The following is a 17,176-nucleotide window of genomic DNA, read 5'->3' as shown; positions in this document are numbered from 1 at the left end:
TTTTACCCTTACCCCATACTAATTACCCGATCACAGGGTAATTGCTGGGGTACTACTACACATGAACAAGGTTTATAACAAGTAAATTCTAGGTAGAGCGCTTTATTCATATAGAATACTCTCGATGATTCCAATGATAAATGGAGGCCACGGACTGCGCCACAGAGCTTTTAGTGAGCGGTAAACAAGGTGTTTACCGGGTAATTATTCGCGCTACCTTTACCCTACCTTTTACCTTACCCCTTGGCATGTCGACACCTTTACCTTTACCCTTTTACTTGGTAAAAAGGGTAAATTACCTTACCTTGCCGAGGCCTATGTTCGTTGTTGTGTTTAGTTTGTTGTCCTTCACTTTCCGCACCTTGGCTACGTACGGTGCGAAAGAAGTTCAACACACAGTACATACACCAAGTGGGAATGTAGCAGCCAAATACTCTGAACGCGTGACGTTGATTCAAAAAATTAAGGGAAAAACCGGAGGACCCAGAGAAAAGTCCACGCGACCACGGGGAGAGAACGAGAGAGATACGCAAACTCCAAATATACAATAGGCGTCGTCAGGCTCGGGATTGAACCCCACGACCTCCTGCATACCCAGTTAACATCTCGTGGTGCGGAAGAAGTGGAACATACATACAACATACATACAACATACATACAACATACATACAACATACTTACGTAACCCTGGTTATCGACAGTCCAATGTGAACAAAAGTTTGGCGTATGGTTGTGTATGTAATTAGGGACTCGTTCCAATCTGGTTGCGTTAATAGGGGGTCGCTAAGGAAGCGCTGAGACATCTGGCGTAGAGCCCTTGCGTACCAGAGGAGTCATTTCCGTAGCTTGTGTGCATTGCCTTCAACAATTTTCTTGAATGCGATGGCATCCGCGTACGAAATTAATTCTGAAATATTCACCGCGTAATTACTGCTGTTTAAATGAACTTAATGGATTGCCCCTTAACCTTTGAGAATCGAAGCATCTCTAGTCACCAGGTGCTGCCTGTCACAACTGCAGACCGCTCAAGTCCGTGTGCATTGCAAGTGCAATGCAATTCGGATTCACGTAGCGTCTCCTGTTTAATACAGCTGCATCTGAAGATGCCGTCACATCCACGCGCACTGTACGTTATTAATCAAGTTTCCTGCTGCTGCCGCTGTTGCTGCTGCTGTTGCTGCTGCTGCTACCACTGTTGCTGATGCTGGTGCCGTTGCTGCTGCTGCTGCTGCCGCTGCTGCTGCCGCTGTTGCTGCTGCTGTTGCTGCTGCTACCACTGTTGCTGATGCTGGTGCCGTTGCTGCTGCTGCCGCCACTGTTGCTGCTGCTGCCGCTGCTGCTGTTGCTGCTGCTGTTGCTGCTGCTACCACTGTTGCTGATGCTGGTGCCGCTGCTGCTGCTGCCGCCACTGTTGCTGCTGCTGCCGCTGCTGCTGCTGCTGTTGCTGCTGCTGTTGCTATTGCTACCACTGTTGCTGGTGCCGTTGCTGCTGCTGCTGCCGCTGTTGCTGCTGCTGCCGCTGCTGCTGCTGTTGCTGCTGCTACTACTGTTGCTGGTGCCGCTGCTGTTGCTGCCATTGTTGCTGCTGCTGCTACTGCCACTGCTGCGGCTGCCGCTGTGGCTGCTATTGCCGCTATTGCTGCAGGTCTTTGGGCCAGTGTTGGTGGCTCTTCCCTTCCGCACGGCGAAGGAAGCCGTCGAACTGGCCAACAACACGCCGTACGGCTTGGCGGCGAGCGTGTGGACGGAGAAGCTCTCCCTGGCTCTGGAGGTCGCCTTGTCGTGAGTCCGCTTCGATGAACACGGCGGATTTTTGTTTATCTGTGTGTGTGTGCGGGTGTTTGCGTAGCGCTTTTTGTCAGTTCCCCTGTCGGGCGAAGGCCTCTCCCCCCGTGCCGTGTCGGTCGCCGGGGTTATTTTTGTTTTTATTTTACCGTATTTCCGTCGCGCTGGTGAGTGCGGGTTGGTGTGGCGGCGGGGGACAAGGGGGGCGTGGGAGATTGACAACTTGTTCGTACGTCGCTCATCGTCGCTGTGAATCTTGGTCAGGGATCGAACACGGGTCACGGGGTTCAGCGTGCGGTGTGCCGGCCAACGCACCGCCTGCGCCTGCACCTGTTGGGTTTTTCGGCACCAGTCGTGTCCCAGTTACGCCGTTGGGAGTCGGACTCGTGTGTTGACGATGCTCGAGAACTGACCCCAGAATAATGTCGCGCGGCTACTTCTATGGACGCTTCAATTGGCCTTTTTTCCACCCAACGGTGCATCGCACCTCTTCATACTCCGCAAGCCATGTTCAGCACGTGCGTGTGCGCGTCACGTGCGTGTGCACAGTATCAAAGCCGGCACGGTGTGGGTGAACGGACACAACATGTTTGACGCTGCCTCCGGCTTCGGGGGATATCGGCACAGCGGCTTCGGGCGCGACGGCGGCAAGGAGGTGAGAGAGCGAGACGCGCAGGGACAGGGAAGCCTCACCCTGCCCTGTGCAGGGAGGTCTCACCCCGCCCTGTCCAGGGAGGCTTCACAGATTATAACCTTAATTAGTTCAACCAAACCAATGGCTACATTAAACTTTGTTAACGTGTTTACTATTTACTTTTAAAAGAGTAACGATCTCTTCCTTAACCCGCGCACCCTACCTGGCCCTAGAGGGCATTGGGAGGGATGGAGAAAGGGAAGGCCCAAGCCCACAGAGACCGATGGCTCATTGAGCGTGGGGACAGAGGGCCTGGTGTGGTTTCTGGGCTATTCCTGGGCCGGCAGTTAATGGTTCCCAGTGATTGTGGAAATTAAGCAAGAGTGCCCTTGTAATCTTAGCTGTTGTTGAGGCTTTCCCGGGTAAATAAAGGATTATTTAACAATATGTAATGTCAATCCACCGCTGGATGAAAGGCTCCCCACGTATCTCGGTCATCGGGGTGATTTAACCATACCTTACCACACTGCTCGGTGTGGTTTGGTGAAGGTGGGAGGAGGGGGTGGTGGCGAGTCTCGTTCACACATCGCGGATGTTAGCTGTGGCTCGGATTCAAGCTCCCTGGATTCGCAGCACTCTGCGCTGACCACCGCATCACCGATTCCGCCCCGAATAATGAAACAAAACTAATGTCAACCGGCCGGGTGGCTCTGCAGAAAAGCAAGCGGCACGCAATCAGAAGCGTACGGGTTCAAATCCTGGTTGGGGATTGACTCAGCCCATCATCCGTGCGAGGGCCAATAAAATCAGTACAGTGATCCCTCGTTTATCGCGGTTAATGGGGACGGGAACCCCTCGCGATAGGTGAAAATCCGCGAAGTAGGATTGGCCACCTAGGAATTTCCGTATGTGTGTGTGTGTGGGTACCAGAATGTTTAAAATATGTATATTTATACTTTATATGTATATTTTACTTAAATCTATTTAATTATAAAACCTTAAAATTATACATTCACTCTCTCTCATACGATACGTATTATGGTGTTCTACACTCACCAATGACAGTAGTATCTTGAGACTTGACTCCAGTAATGACGACGACGACGATGACAATGACGACGATGACAATGACGACGATGACAGACCTGTGCAGTTCGATGAATGTGATGATGAATGATGATGATGATGGTGTTACTGCACAGGTATAATGAGGCCTTTAAATCAGTTCGAAAAATCCGCGATGCACTGAGGCCGCGAAACTTGAACCGCGAAGTGGCGAGGGATTACTGTACCACTTTGCGGGGTGGGGGGGTAGGGTGAATTCTACAGCGGTTGCGCTTTGGTTCGACTCACCCCGGCCATAGCAGAATAGAATTTCCCCCCACTGGAAATCGAAGGCTGTAAACAGGAGACGTGCCCGCACCTCGCGACGCTCACTTGGGAAAGAGAATGGAAAGAGAAATAAGTATAACCCGTAAAAACAAAGTTTTTCACTATAAATCCTTTATATGTGTGGCGGCTAGAGTCCTCTCGTCCTCTGGCTCGAGATGGCTGCCACCTATGGGTCAGATGATTGCATTGCACCATTAAGCAATTGGTAATTACATATAATATTTTTGTCCTAAAAAGTGTAAAATTTTGGAAAAAATTTTTCACGAGCATTAATTGTCACGCACAACGAGTCTGTGTGCAAAATGTCAGCTCGATTGGATCACGGGAAGTGGGTTAAAAAACGACCGAAAGATTTGCACGGTCCTAAGCAAGCAAGCAAGTGAACTTAATATAAAGGATTTAAAAACTGAAAGGACGCAAACCTGAGCTGGTTCCCGTCTCCCGTCACGCCCTCCTCGCGGTGGCGGCAGGGCCTATTCGAGTACGTGCGGCCCCGCTGGGAGGAGCGCGCCCGCCCCGACCCCGGCAACGTGGACCTCGCGGCGTTTGGAGCCGCCTACGGGGCCGACGTGGCGCCCATCCCCGGCACGGCCGTCACCGTCGCACTCCCCACCGTGACGGCACACGAGCAGCTCCTGCCGAGGCACGCCACGCCCCGACTTACGAATGCCCGTCTTAAGAATGCCCGGCTTACGAATGCCCGATTTAGGAACATCCGCACTTGCGAACATCTGCCCTGATGAACATCCGCACCTACGAACGAGCTTCTAAAAGATTTTATTTAATCCTCCGACTTGCAAATGTGAACTCGCACTTGCAAACGCTTTATTTACTGTACAGTATTTTGTTAGTGTTACATGCAAGTGTAGATGTTTCTTTTTTATTTGTGAGTTTAACAATGCTTCCCTTTTTTGTTTAACTGTAACTCGTTTTATAATCCTTACCACGTGTGCATTTAAATACAGTGCATCACTGTGTTCCGATGCACGAACCGTTCGTCTTACGAACGTCGGGTCGGGCGCCACAGTGGTGAGATGTTAACTGCCTTGCCAAGTATACAGGAGGTCGTGGGTTCCATCCCGACCCCGATGCCTGAATATTTGTAGTTTCCATGTTCTCTCCCCGTGGTCGTGTGGATTTTTCTCCGGGTCCTCCGGTTTTCCCCTCCACATTTAGAAACACGCGTTTAAAGTATTGGGCTGCTGTACATTTCCACACCAAAACCCACTTCGTTGAGCTACCAATTGTGGCCATGCCGCTTCTGAAAAAAGAGCTGGTGTGGCTCAGTGGGCCTTACCTGGTAAAATAAAAAATAGTTCAGTGGTAGACTCACCCCGGCCGTACTTTGTTCGTCGTGTGCCGTAATGGTTTGCTGAGCGTCGTGTTGTCGCGCTGTATCGGCGTGTGGGTCGCGCTGTGATACGCTGCGTGTGTGTGCGCGTGCGTGTGCGTCCGCCAAACGGCGCAGCGTGGACCGCACGTACAAGCTGTACTACGGCGGGGCGCAGAAGCGTCCGGACGGGATGTACTCGAGGCCCGTGCTGGCGCCCGACGGCGGCGGCGTGATCGCCTACGTCGCCGACGGCAACCGCAAGGACGTGCGCAACGCCGTCGAGGCGGCGCACAAGGCCGCGCCCGGGTACGCAGCCGCCACCCCCCCCCCGTCGTCGTACTGCTGTCAAACCCCCGGTGGTTTCAAATGCGTGTGGCGGCCCTCGCACTGATGGTGGCTTATCGGCGAAAGTGAAAATTAGCAAAGAACGCTGGTATAATATCGATTTAAAGCTTTCGTGACTGCAGGGATTCATCTTCTTGGTTCTTTCGGTAAAGTCACGTAGAAGGGAAATAATAAAATAATATTTTATTATGTTTTATATTTTTGATTTTATTATTTCCCTTCTAGGTGACTTTAACGCTGGTATAGCGTGTATTGTATTGATATCTTAACGCCGGCGTCTCCGCGTTGCTTCAAGCTGATCGGGATCGGCTGCAGTCCTCCCGCACGCGATGCCAAAGGCGCCTTCTTGGCATTCGGCAGTTCGACTTCGTCAGAAATGTCACCCCTGGCGATCGAGGGCTTAGTTAGAAAGAGACGCCGGCTGTCACTCTGTGGACATGTCGCCCGTCCCGATGCGCGGACTCCAGCAACTTGCGCACTTCGGTTAGCGGTCGACGTTTGAAGCGAAGACCGCGACCCTCAAAGGAATGGCCCCAACCCCCGTGTTCACCCCCACCCCTCTCGCCGTGATCCGTGGCTCAACCAAATCACTGGAGACGCCGGCGTACGGCAGCAAGGGCAGCTTACACGCGAACGCTGTCATCGCAAGAAGTCACGCGTTTGGCGGCAACGGTCCTTCGCTGACTACGCGCGCGACGGGCAGACAAACGAACGAACGAACGCCTTCCGTCCTCTGACAGATTCTGCAGTTGCTTCTGCTGCTTCACAGTCGAGGGGCGACCTCCAAGGGTCTACCCTTAGAGTATCCGACCATTTGCTCGTAGGTCACCTGACTCATGGAGTCCACTCCAATGGCCGTCTCTTTAACTGCCCCTCCTTCATCCAGAGGATGCCTTTTTGCGTTTAGTTTGTTGTCCTTCCCCCGTACCTCTTATTAGCACGGTTGGCTATGGACAGTGCAAAAAGAAGTTCAACACACACGTGCCGGCGCAGGTGGGGCAAGCGCGCGGCTCACAACCGTGCCCAGGTGGTGTACTACATGGCGGAGAACCTGGAGCTGCGGCGCGACGAGGTGGCGCGCCGGCTGGCGGCGCTGACGGGCGTGACCCCGGCGGCCGCGCTGGACGAGGTGGAGGAGAGCGTGACCCGGCTCTTCCACTGGGCGGCCTACTGCGACAAGTACGGCGGCACCGTACAGGTGGGCACGCGCTGGGCCGCCGCGGCGGGGGTGGGGGGGGTGCGGGCAACCAGGGCTGGCGCGCAGAGCAAACCGGAGCAAGCCAGGGACTGAAATTTTTTTTTTACACTTCTATCTGGCAACAAAACTGACACCTTTTTTTTACAAGGAGTCATGTTTGCATAGACCACAAAACCTGCAGTCATAATGCAAACAAAAAAAAACATGACTCTGATATGTATGCACTGTCCTTGAAGTTGATTGGTCCACACCCGAGACAGCTTTCCTTAGAGCCTAGTCTCACATGGCAAATGAGGTTCCAATGGTGAAAAAGCCAGGGACTGTGAATGTGTGGGGAACCGGAGCTTGTGCATACAGGGGGGAGGGCAAGCAGTGCTGGTGAATTCGTGGTGAACCGGTGCGGCTGACCGCAGGGGGCTGATGAACGCGTGAGGAGCCGCATCCGTTGATGCAGGTGGCAGCCAAGGACTCTGAACTTACCGGGAGAGCCAGCGCTTGCACAAAACGCGTGGCCGCTTGTTACAGAGGTTCGCGGTTCGAAGCTGGCAAGTCGCACTGGGCAATAAAAAACTACAGCCAATTTATATTCTAGCAGGTAAGGCCCACCGAGTTATTTTGCTGGCCACAGTTGATAGGTCAACGAAGTGGGCTATCACGCGGATATTTAAAGCCACCGAATACTCTAAACGCACGTTGATTCTAAATGTGGAGGGAAAACCCGGAGAAAAATCCACGCGACCACGGGGAGAGAGACACGCAAACTCCAAATATACAGCAGGCGTCAGGGTCTGGATCGAACCCACGCCCCCTGCATACCAGGCGAGGTAGTTAACATCTAGCCACCGCGGTAGACGTGCCTCTACACGAGCCTGCCTGTTCGCGGCAAAGAGTTTGGCGCGCGCGTTGAAAAACCACCACCCCTCCATGTGCCATTTGGCGGTGCGTGCGTTTGCGCGCGTGCAGGAGACGACGCTGTACGGGGCGACGGTGATGGTGCGCGAGCCCGTGGGCGTGGTGGCCGTCGCGTGCCCCGACGAGAGGCCGCTGCTCGCCTTCGTGAGCCTCTTCGCGGCGGCCATCGTCAGGGGCAACGCCGTCGTCATCGTGCCCAGCGAGAGGCACCCGCTGCCCGCGCTCGACTTTTATCAGGTGGGTGGGGGCCCGTCGACGGCCGCTGTTTTTTTATTTATTTTACCAGGTTAAGGCCCGCTGAGCTATTGAGATATTTTTCAGAAGCGACCTGGCCGTCGCAAATGATCGCGCAGCAGAGTGGCTCGTCACGTGGAAATTTATCGCGACCAAACACTCTAAAACGCGTTGATTCCAAATTTGGAGGCAAAAAAAACGGAGGACGCGGAGGAAAAGCCACGCTACCACAGGGAGAGAGACACACGCAAACTCCAAATATATACAGCAGGCGTCGGGGTCGGGATCGAACCCACGACCTGTATACCGGGCGAGGTAATTAACATCTCGCCGCTGACTTCAAAGCCACGTTGGTCACGGACGTTGTTTAGCAGCGCTGCATCACGCTGGTCACTGCGGGTTGGGTAAGCGGGCACTCAGCACTGGTCCGGAACGCTCGCCAACTAAAGTTCCCAGCGGCAGGGAATCGAACCCAGGTTGCCGAGTTCGTAGCGCGGCGTGCCAACCACTGCACCGCCTCTCCACACGCTCCGTTTGCCCGCAAGATAGTTCAACGGAGAGTCATCTTATTCTGTCACGCGCACGATTCGATGAATCTATCGAGAGCGTGAGACTATTTTAATTGGTGAATGTTTGCATGTACGTGCTCGTGCATGGGATGCCTGAAGTCCAGTGGGGGGGGGGGGGGGGGGTGGGGTGGCACGTGCCCCCCCAATAAGGGATTTCGATCGGATCATTTGGGTTTATGAGTAATAAATCGGCATTTTGCGACCCCCCCCCACTGCCACTGTGTAGCATATTATTACGTGCCAGGGACTCTATGAGATGATAGGACAATAGTCTGAGTCCATAATTGGCAATAAGTAACGGCAAAGCGGTTATAAGTGACTCAGATTTGTGCGCAGTTGCGTCTACAGTGCACGACTTTCACACAACGCGGTTAGAATTCGACCCTCGATCGATGGCTGCGCCATCGCCGCACACGCCTCGAATAAAAAGCAAGGGACAAGTCCTCACTTACTACTAACAACTCCTCTATCATTTCTCGTTGCTGGAGGGGTTGCCCCCCCCCCCCCCCCCACTTGAAAATCCTGGCTCCGCCACTGCTGAAGTCCTCTTTTTAGGCAGCCGCAGAGCAATTGGGCAATTCGTACGAGAAATTAACCAGGTGCTGCGGGAATCTAACCTCGAAAACCCTCTGCAGACTCGCTCGGTGGGTCGAGCGAGATAATTAGAAAACAAAACTTCGCAGGCAGGTTAAGGAAACGCGCACCAACGAAGAGACAAAACATCTCCCTCGTCACGTTGATAGGCAAGCCGCAAGGCTGCGTCTTCCAGGCTGTTCTTGACGCGAGCTTGAAGCCTCAGTCGTGGGACAAAGTCAGTGAACGGTCGGGGTAGAAACCACTCCCCCCTCGCTTGGCATGCCGTACCGCCAACCTTAGATTCCGAAAAGTTGATGGGGAAGCTACTGTTGTGCGCGTGCTCGTGTGCGCGCGCGTGCACAGGTATTCGACACGTCCGATCTGCCAGCCGGTGTCGTGAACATCCTGACCGGCTCGCGGGACCACCTGACCAAGTGCCTGGCGGAGCACCAGGACGTGCAGGCCATGTGGTACTTCGGCAGTGAGCAGGTACAACCTTGCCGTGGCCTCGGATCGGCAGGATGAGCAGGGAGGCATCAACTAAACTAATATTTATTTTACCAGCTCAGGTCCACGGCTATAGAGCTCTTTTTTAAATCCTTTATATTAAGTTCACTTGCTTGCTTGCTTGCGCGCTTACGACCGTGCAAATCTTTCGGTCGTTTTTTAACCCACTTCCCGTGATCCAATCGAGCTGACATTTTGGCGCGTGACAATTTATTTTCGTGAAAAAATGTTTCCAAAATTTTCCACTTTTTAGGAAAATTTTTTTTTCATATTTAATTTAAAATACCAATGTGATAAAAATGAAACTCTTACTCAAGAAAAACAGAACTGAATAATAAAATAAAACCGATGCCACGCATATAAAGGATTTGTAGTGAAAAACTTTGTTTTTACGCGTTAATTTTTTAGAAGCGACCTGGCTATCACAAATAATAGCTCGGTGAAGTGGGGCATCGTGTGGAAATGTATCGCAGCCAAATACTCTAAACGCGTGACGTTGATTCCTAATGCGGAGGGAAAACCGGGGGACCCGGAGAAAAATCCACGCGACCACGGAGAGAGAGAGAGAGAGTTTCAAACTCCAAATATACAGCAGCAGGCGTCATGGTCGGGATCGAAATCACGACCTCCTGTATACCAGGCGAGGTTGTTAACATCTCCTAACCAATATTTCTGACCGAAAAAAATATCCATGAGGGTTCTGCCTTTGTCGTGAGGGTTGTGAGTTGACGCCGAGGATGGGGGGAGGAGGCGCCTCGCCCTCGCCATGTGGAGTGACGTCACCTGTTCATGATTATTAATGAGGGGTGCTGGTCGATGTGGAGTGACGTCAGGCGCAGTACACACCGACATCCTTGGGTAAATATAGTAGTAAATGCAGATTTAACAAAAATATTGGTAAAAAACAAGTTTGCCAATGCACACACTTTTATTTGCACTCAAAAGTAGAAAACTAATTATAATCTTTACCCCAGAATTAATCAAATTTGATGTGCTGAATAAAAGCGCGGGGTAGGCTTGCAAAATTTTGCTTAAACATACCGAAAGGAAAACCACCCACTTTTATTCAACACGTCAAGTTTGATTTCGATTTAAAGCTTTCGTGACTGCAGGGATTCATCTTCTTGGTTCTGTCGGTAAAGTCACGTAGAATGGAAATAATAAAATAATAAAAATTTAACATAATAAAATATAATTCTCACGACGTTTCGGCCACAACGCAAGCAGCCGTCCTCAGGTGAAGAACAGGTCTGTCGGTAAGACCTGAGGACGGCTGCTTGCGTTGTGGCCGAAACGTCGTGAGAATTGTATTTTATTATGTTTTATTTTTATTATTTTATTATTTCCATTCTACGTGACTTTACCGAAAGAACCAAGAAGACGTCAAGTTTCATTAATTCTTGGGCCCAGTGCAAATAAATGCGCGCGCGTGTGTAGGCCTCGGCAAGGTAAGGTAAAAGTGTAAAAACAACGAGCCTACCTTTACCATACCTTTTACCTTACCACAATACAATCACTCTACCCTACCTTTTACCCTTTAGCAGGTAAGGTAAAAGGTAAAAAGCAACGAGCCTACCTTTTACCTTACCCTTTACCCTTACCCCTTGGCATGTCGACACCTTTACCTTTCACCTTTACCCTTTTACCCAGTAAAAAGGGTACAATTACCTTACCTTGCCGAGGCCTACGCACGCGCGCGTGTGTGTGCGCGTTGCAAAACTAGTGGTAGCTCCTGCAATCTCTCATTTACTTGATACAGCTGTCGTGGCTGTGACGGTTCCACCTGAAGACGGAAGCTTGTGTTGCCTCCGAAACGTCGTGATTTTTATTTTATTTGACTTTTATTAATTTTAATGTTTTACCTACGTGACTTTACCGAAAAAACCTAAGAATATAGCATTTGTTTACCCATTTTGTTGTTGTTGTTCTGTGCGCTCGATGGCTCGCAGGGGAGCAAGTTTGTGGAGAGCGCCTCTGCCGGCAACCTGAAGCGCACGTGGGTGAACTACGGCGTGGAGCGCGACTGGGCGAGCACCGACTGTGGCCAGGGCGAGGAGTTCCTGTACCACGCCACGCAGTGCAAGAACCTGTGGCTGCCCATGGGAGACTCGTTTGCCAACTGAGCGTCGCCGCACTGGGCACACGGCTTTGATCGCGGGAGCGTTGGTAAACCAACAAAAACATATTCTTGGTTTCGATTTAAAGCTTTCGTGACTGCAGCAGGGATTCATCTTCTTGGTTCTTTCGGTAAAGTCACGTAGAATGTAAATATAGAAATAAAAAAAATAAAAAGAATAAAATAATTCTCACGACGTTTCGGCCACAACGCTGTCTCCCCCGACAGACCTGGTCTTCACCTGAGGACGGCTGCTTGCGTTGTGGCCGAAACAGCATGAGAATTATTTTAATATGTTTTATTTTATTATTTTATTATTTCCATTCTACGTGACTTTACCTAAAGAACCAAGAAGAACCAAGAAGATATTCTTGGTTCTTTATATATTATTTAAAAAATATAATTTTATTATTTCCCTTCTACGTGACTTTACCGAAAGAACCAAGAAAGCTTTAAATCAAAAGCTTTAAATCTAAATTTTACAAAAACATTTCACATTTTATTTTACCAGATGTGTAGCTGTGCTGTAGCTCTTTTTCAGAAACGACTCGGCCATCACCAAATGATATGTCAGCGAAGTGGCTCATCATCATCATCGTGTGGAAATCTATAGCAGCCAAATACTCTTAAGACGCGTGATGTTGATTCTAATTGTGGAGGGAAAAACCCGAAACACCCGGAAAAAAAATCCACGCGACCACAGGGAGAGAGAGACACGCACATTCCAAATATACAGCAGCAGGCGTCGGAGTTGGGATTGAACCCACGACCTCCTGCATACCGCCGGGGCGAGGTAATTAACATCTCCTAGCCACCCTGGGTTAGTAGCGCAGCAAAATGTTTACGATTGTGCTGTAATCCTATGCTCCTGTGTCTTTCCCCCCCCCCCAGTACCCTTTTCAGGCTGAGTTGATCTACTGATCTACAAAGACAAAGATCCCCCGTATAGCCTTAACAGACTTGGGGCAAGTGCTGTTAGCGAATACCTATGAAGGCCAGAAACGGTACACGAGGGGGTGGGTGGCCAGCACCACGCCCAACCGCCTTTGTCTCCTCAGTGGCGATGTTTACACACCGCACCAGGTACTCATTTCAGGCTGAGTCGACCTTTGGAAGGCCCAGGACCGGTTCAGATAATCATCACTGGTGTTGGCAGTGAGCGGGAATCGAACCCGGGTCGCCGGGTTCATAGCGCAGCGTAGCGCTAACCGCTACACTATTGCTCCCCACACCGTACACACACACACACACATCTGCCTGAACAGAATCGGTGCTCTGTACGTCACGTTGCGACGCACACACACGGACACATGCACAAGATTCCTGCGTTAATTTGAATCCGCAGCCTCGAGTCTCCGTTACTTGGGCTGTGTTTGTCAACCGTGAGGCGCGTGCAGCGCGTTTTCTACTTTAATGTTTCATTTCAGCAGGCGAGGACGACGACCGGGAAGTGACGCAAGGCGGAACCGTGCTGGGTGATTGTCAGTTGGGAGACTTTGTTCCAGAGTTGATCACGGGTTGTGTCGTGCAATGTCACACACGGTGCACGCACGTTGAACTTCTTTCGTTACGGTACGTAGCCAACCGCGCTAATCGGAGGTGCTGGGGAAGGACAACAAACTAAACACAAAAAGCAGTTGTCAAGAAATGAGTTCTCAATCTTGATGGTTTAAAAGTGCGTGGCTCCCAGTGGCCAGAGGTCGCAAACGGGTTTTGATTCCTTACCCGTACCCGGCCGCACCAGGGTCGCAAACGGGTACCAGTACCCGTACCCGGCCGGGTACGGGTAGCCGGGTATCGGGTAGGGTACGGGTATCGGGTACCCGATTGCGACCTCTGCCAGTGGCCTCCTAATATCGGGAGGGAAGAGCGGTTCCAGACGGTCGCAGAAGCGCGTGATGCGGTGACCGTCTTAGTTCGGCGTGGTACTTTTCATGGGCAGTCGTCGTGGTCCTCAAAAGTTCAGAAGTGTGTTCGCCGAGTGCATCCAAGCGAGCGTTGCAGCTCTCTGTCAAGGGCCAACTCGGCCAGCCGACAAGGGGCCGCAGCAAAGTTTACACGTCACAAGTTACACACGCTTGAAAGGAATTGACGATATCTTGAACGTAAACATTTCCACGATTTTATGTTCACATTTGATATTTTGTGATCTCAATAGGATCTGTTTAAGGAGAGCAGGGGGGATGGGCAGAGTGGAGATCCGTGGTAGCGCATCCACCACTTGTCGCAGAGGGTTCACGGTTACTAATCTACTGGCTGCCCTGGTTATTACTGTCGGTATATTAACCCTTTCCCGTTCCGATGACATACGTGCATGTCATCAGCTCTTCTGAAATATAATAACTTTATCGGTACCGAGGCTCCCACAAGGCCATGCGAGAGGACGTGCGGCACAGTTTTGCGGTCGTGTCGCTACAGTTCTCCGCGGTGAGTAACGACGTCTTTAAAAGCAACGGCGCTACTACGCCTCTCTAAACAAAATTAACGCTGAGCCTCTTCCACGTTGCGAGATCGACGGTAAACGGGACACCCAGCCTGCCACTCGCAGACATCTCGGAACGGTGGAAGGGGTTAACTCCGATGATAATGGGGCACGGCGTACATCACGGCGGACGTTACAAGATCCCCTGACGTGGTTTGCTGGAGCAGGCCATCGTGTGTGCGAGCGCCAGGGTCCAAGTGTTGATCATTTGGGATCGTGCCCCACAGCAGCAATCATCGCGCCCCCCCCCCACCCCCTACTGGCAGACTTAACGCCCCAATTAACTCTGGCGCATGAGACTCGTCCTAATGATGGGTCTCTTTGAGTTGTCAATCTCGTTAAACAAAAAAAAAACTTGAATCTTCGCGGAGAGTTTCAGTTGAGAAATGCGTGGCGCTCACTGCCCCAGGGCCTGGTGTATAAAATCTGACGCCGTTTTAGAATTGTCATTTATTTGTGGGTTTTATTGTTGGTTTTATTATGGGTGGCACTGCCCAGTGCCCGGTTTAAAAGCCGACGTTTCCCGATTTCCAATTGTGGATTTTGTTTTTGATTACGAGTAACACTGCCCAGTACCTGGTTTAAAAACCTGATACTGTTTTTATTATTATCATCACATAATTGCAATGTGTGCTATTACCTCAAATGTTACGCGCCTGCGGTTGCATTTTGACCGGTGGCGAATCAATCGGCTCGTGCCATGAGGCAGTTTTGATTGCAGATGCAGATTGTGCATCCAAATGACGGTGACGAATGCAATGGACCTGGATCCTGTCGGACAATATTTTGACCGGCGTTATGAATATTACAATAGGGCACTGACATGCACTTATTGTAATATTACCCCCCCCCCCCCAATTATATTCTAAAGATTTTTATGTAAGAATGACGATCGCAATAAAAAAAAAAAGCTTTAATACGATACGTTTCCTGTTGTGTTTAGGAGGACAGAAGGGGTGAATCAATCCATATGCTTGTTAAACCTTGCACGACGATTAGCCATTGATAAGCTTGCTGCCCATATCACAAAGTGAATAGTAATTTCACTTTGCATTTGCCATAAATATGCTAAATTCCTCTTGATATGCAAATTATTTTGTCAAGGCGCTCTTCCCCCCTCCATCCCAGCTTAAATAGACGCTCCAAGCCTGGGGTGTGTCATTCAGACTCTGTCTTCTCGACAGACCTGTTCTCCACCTGAGGACGGATGCTTGCGTTGTGGCTGAAACGTCGTGAGAATTATTTAATGTTTTATTTTTATTATTTTATTATTTCCATTCTACGTGACTTTACCGAAAGAACCAAGAAGATGAATTTCACTTTTCTGAAGAAGAAAACAAAAATCAAAACAAAAGAGTTCAGCTGGGAAGTTATAAAACAAAAAAAAAAAGAAAATGTTGCTCATGTTTGGAGGTGTGGACCACTTAGTTCAAACGTCAGGGCACTTAGCTGGTGCTACTGACAAGTGAGATCCTGGGTTCAAATGTAGGCACTCGCCTGAGATTAAACCGGCTCTCAAATGCAGTTGATGGTTCCGGCCAAGTCACCAATGACCGCACACAAATTTTCACGAATTTGATTCTCCACTCAATTTTGGTTAATTGACAGCTCAATTTTTTGTTGTAAAATATTGCTCTGACTGTCATGCAACGAACATTCCTGTTATGTGACAATGCAGGTGGCAAAGTGCTTGCCCCTATTGTGTGTGGACCAGAGGTCACTTAATAGATCTCCCGAGGTCGTTCTGTTGTACATTGACTTCTCTACTTACGCACATTCGACTTAGGAACGTTCAGAGTTACGGACAACCCTGTCCCGTACGCCCAGTTGCCTGTTCGGACCGAGAGTCGTAAGTTCAACCGCCACGCAATAGATGGCGGTGGTGACATCTACATCTACAGAACGTGAAGAACCAATGGCACCTACATCTACAGAACATGAAGAATCGGTGGCATCTACATTTGCAGAACGCAAAGAACCAGTGGCATCTACAGAACATGAAAAACCGGTGGCATCTACATTTGCAGAACGCGAAGAACCAGTGGCATCTACATCTACAGAACGTGAAGAACCAGTGGCATCTACAGAACATGAAGAATCGGTGGCATCTACATTTGCAGAACGCGAAGAACCAGTGGCATCTACAGAACATGAAGAACCAGTGGCATCTACATTTGCAGAACGCGAAGAACCATTGGCATCTACATCTGTAGAACGCGAAGAACCAGTGGCATCTACAGAACACGAAAAACCGGTGGCATCTACATCTACAGAACGTGAAGAACCAGTGGCATCTACATCTGCAGAACGTGAAGAACCAGTGGCATCTACAGAACGTGAAGAACTAGTGGCCTTTACATCTACAGAACGCGAAGAACCAGTGGCATCTACAGGAGATTATATAACTTTTAAAGCCATTCCCCGTATTTAGTGCACATGCCGTACAACGTGTTTGGAATCGACAGGAGTACGAACAGACCTGGAACCGAAATCGTTCGTAAGGAGGAGGAGTCTAGACACTTTCGTGGGGCGTTTTCTAACCCAAAGGGATTGGCACTGCTCAAGGAGAGATCAAATTTGGATTTCGATTTAAAGCTTTCGTGGCTGCAGGGATTAATCTTCTTGGTTCTTTCGGTAAAGTCACGTAGAAGGGAAATAATAAAAATATCAATCAAATTCTCACGACGTTTCGGCCACAACGCAAGCAGCCGTCCTCAGGTGAAGAACAGGGCTGTCGGAAAGACAGCGTCTGAATGAACACCACCAAGCTTGGCAGCGTACAGTGATACCTCGGTTCACGAACTTAATTCGTGAACTGATTCTGGTCGCGAACCGAATTGGTCGTGAACCAAGGCACATTTTCCCATAGGGTTCAATGTAAATCCAGTTAATCCGTTCTGACCTTTTTTTTTGGTTTTTGAAGCACAAAAATATGAAACAAATTACAATACACATTAGTACTGTACAGTATAGTAATGTATAAAGAGAGAACACTAACCTTGCTTGAGATGACTTCAGTAAGCACTCAAATGGGTGAACTGTACAATACAGTAAGTACAGTATTGTACAGTACAGTAGTACAGTACTGTATGT

General features: G+C 50.0%; 1 protein-coding gene across 2 annotated transcripts in view; it reads left to right on the top strand.

The window, feature by feature from the left end:
* ALDH16A1 (aldehyde dehydrogenase 16 family member A1) overlaps positions 1-15,005 on the top strand; it is a 36,805-nt gene extending 21,800 nt beyond the window's left edge. Inside the window, exons 10-18 of one of the 2 annotated variants that reach the window (XM_078607362.1) lie at positions 1,646-1,782; positions 2,335-2,440; positions 4,282-4,454; positions 5,280-5,450; positions 6,483-6,687; positions 7,651-7,836; positions 9,342-9,467; positions 11,435-11,651; positions 12,493-15,005. In XM_078607362.1, coding sequence (XP_078463488.1) covers positions 1,646-1,782; positions 2,335-2,440; positions 4,282-4,454; positions 5,280-5,450; positions 6,483-6,687; positions 7,651-7,836; positions 9,342-9,467; positions 11,435-11,608 — 1,278 coding nt within the window. In that variant the 3' untranslated portion in view covers positions 11,609-11,651; positions 12,493-15,005. Of the gene's footprint in view, positions 1-1,645; positions 1,783-2,334; positions 2,441-4,281; positions 4,455-5,279; positions 5,451-6,482; positions 6,688-7,650; positions 7,837-9,341; positions 9,468-11,434 lie in introns of both variants that reach the window. The other variant, XM_078607361.1, reaches the window with a different exon arrangement.
* Positions 15,006-17,176: the final 2,171 nt, after the last annotated feature.

This window comes from Lampetra planeri, chromosome 27, assembly GCF_965212315.1.
Source record: "Lampetra planeri chromosome 27, kcLamPlan1.2.h2, whole genome shotgun sequence".
Taxonomy (NCBI): Eukaryota; Metazoa; Chordata; class Hyperoartia; order Petromyzontiformes; family Petromyzontidae; genus Lampetra; species Lampetra planeri.
The sequence above is the reverse complement of the archived record's forward strand: the minus strand, read 5'-3'. Positions and strand labels throughout refer to the sequence as shown.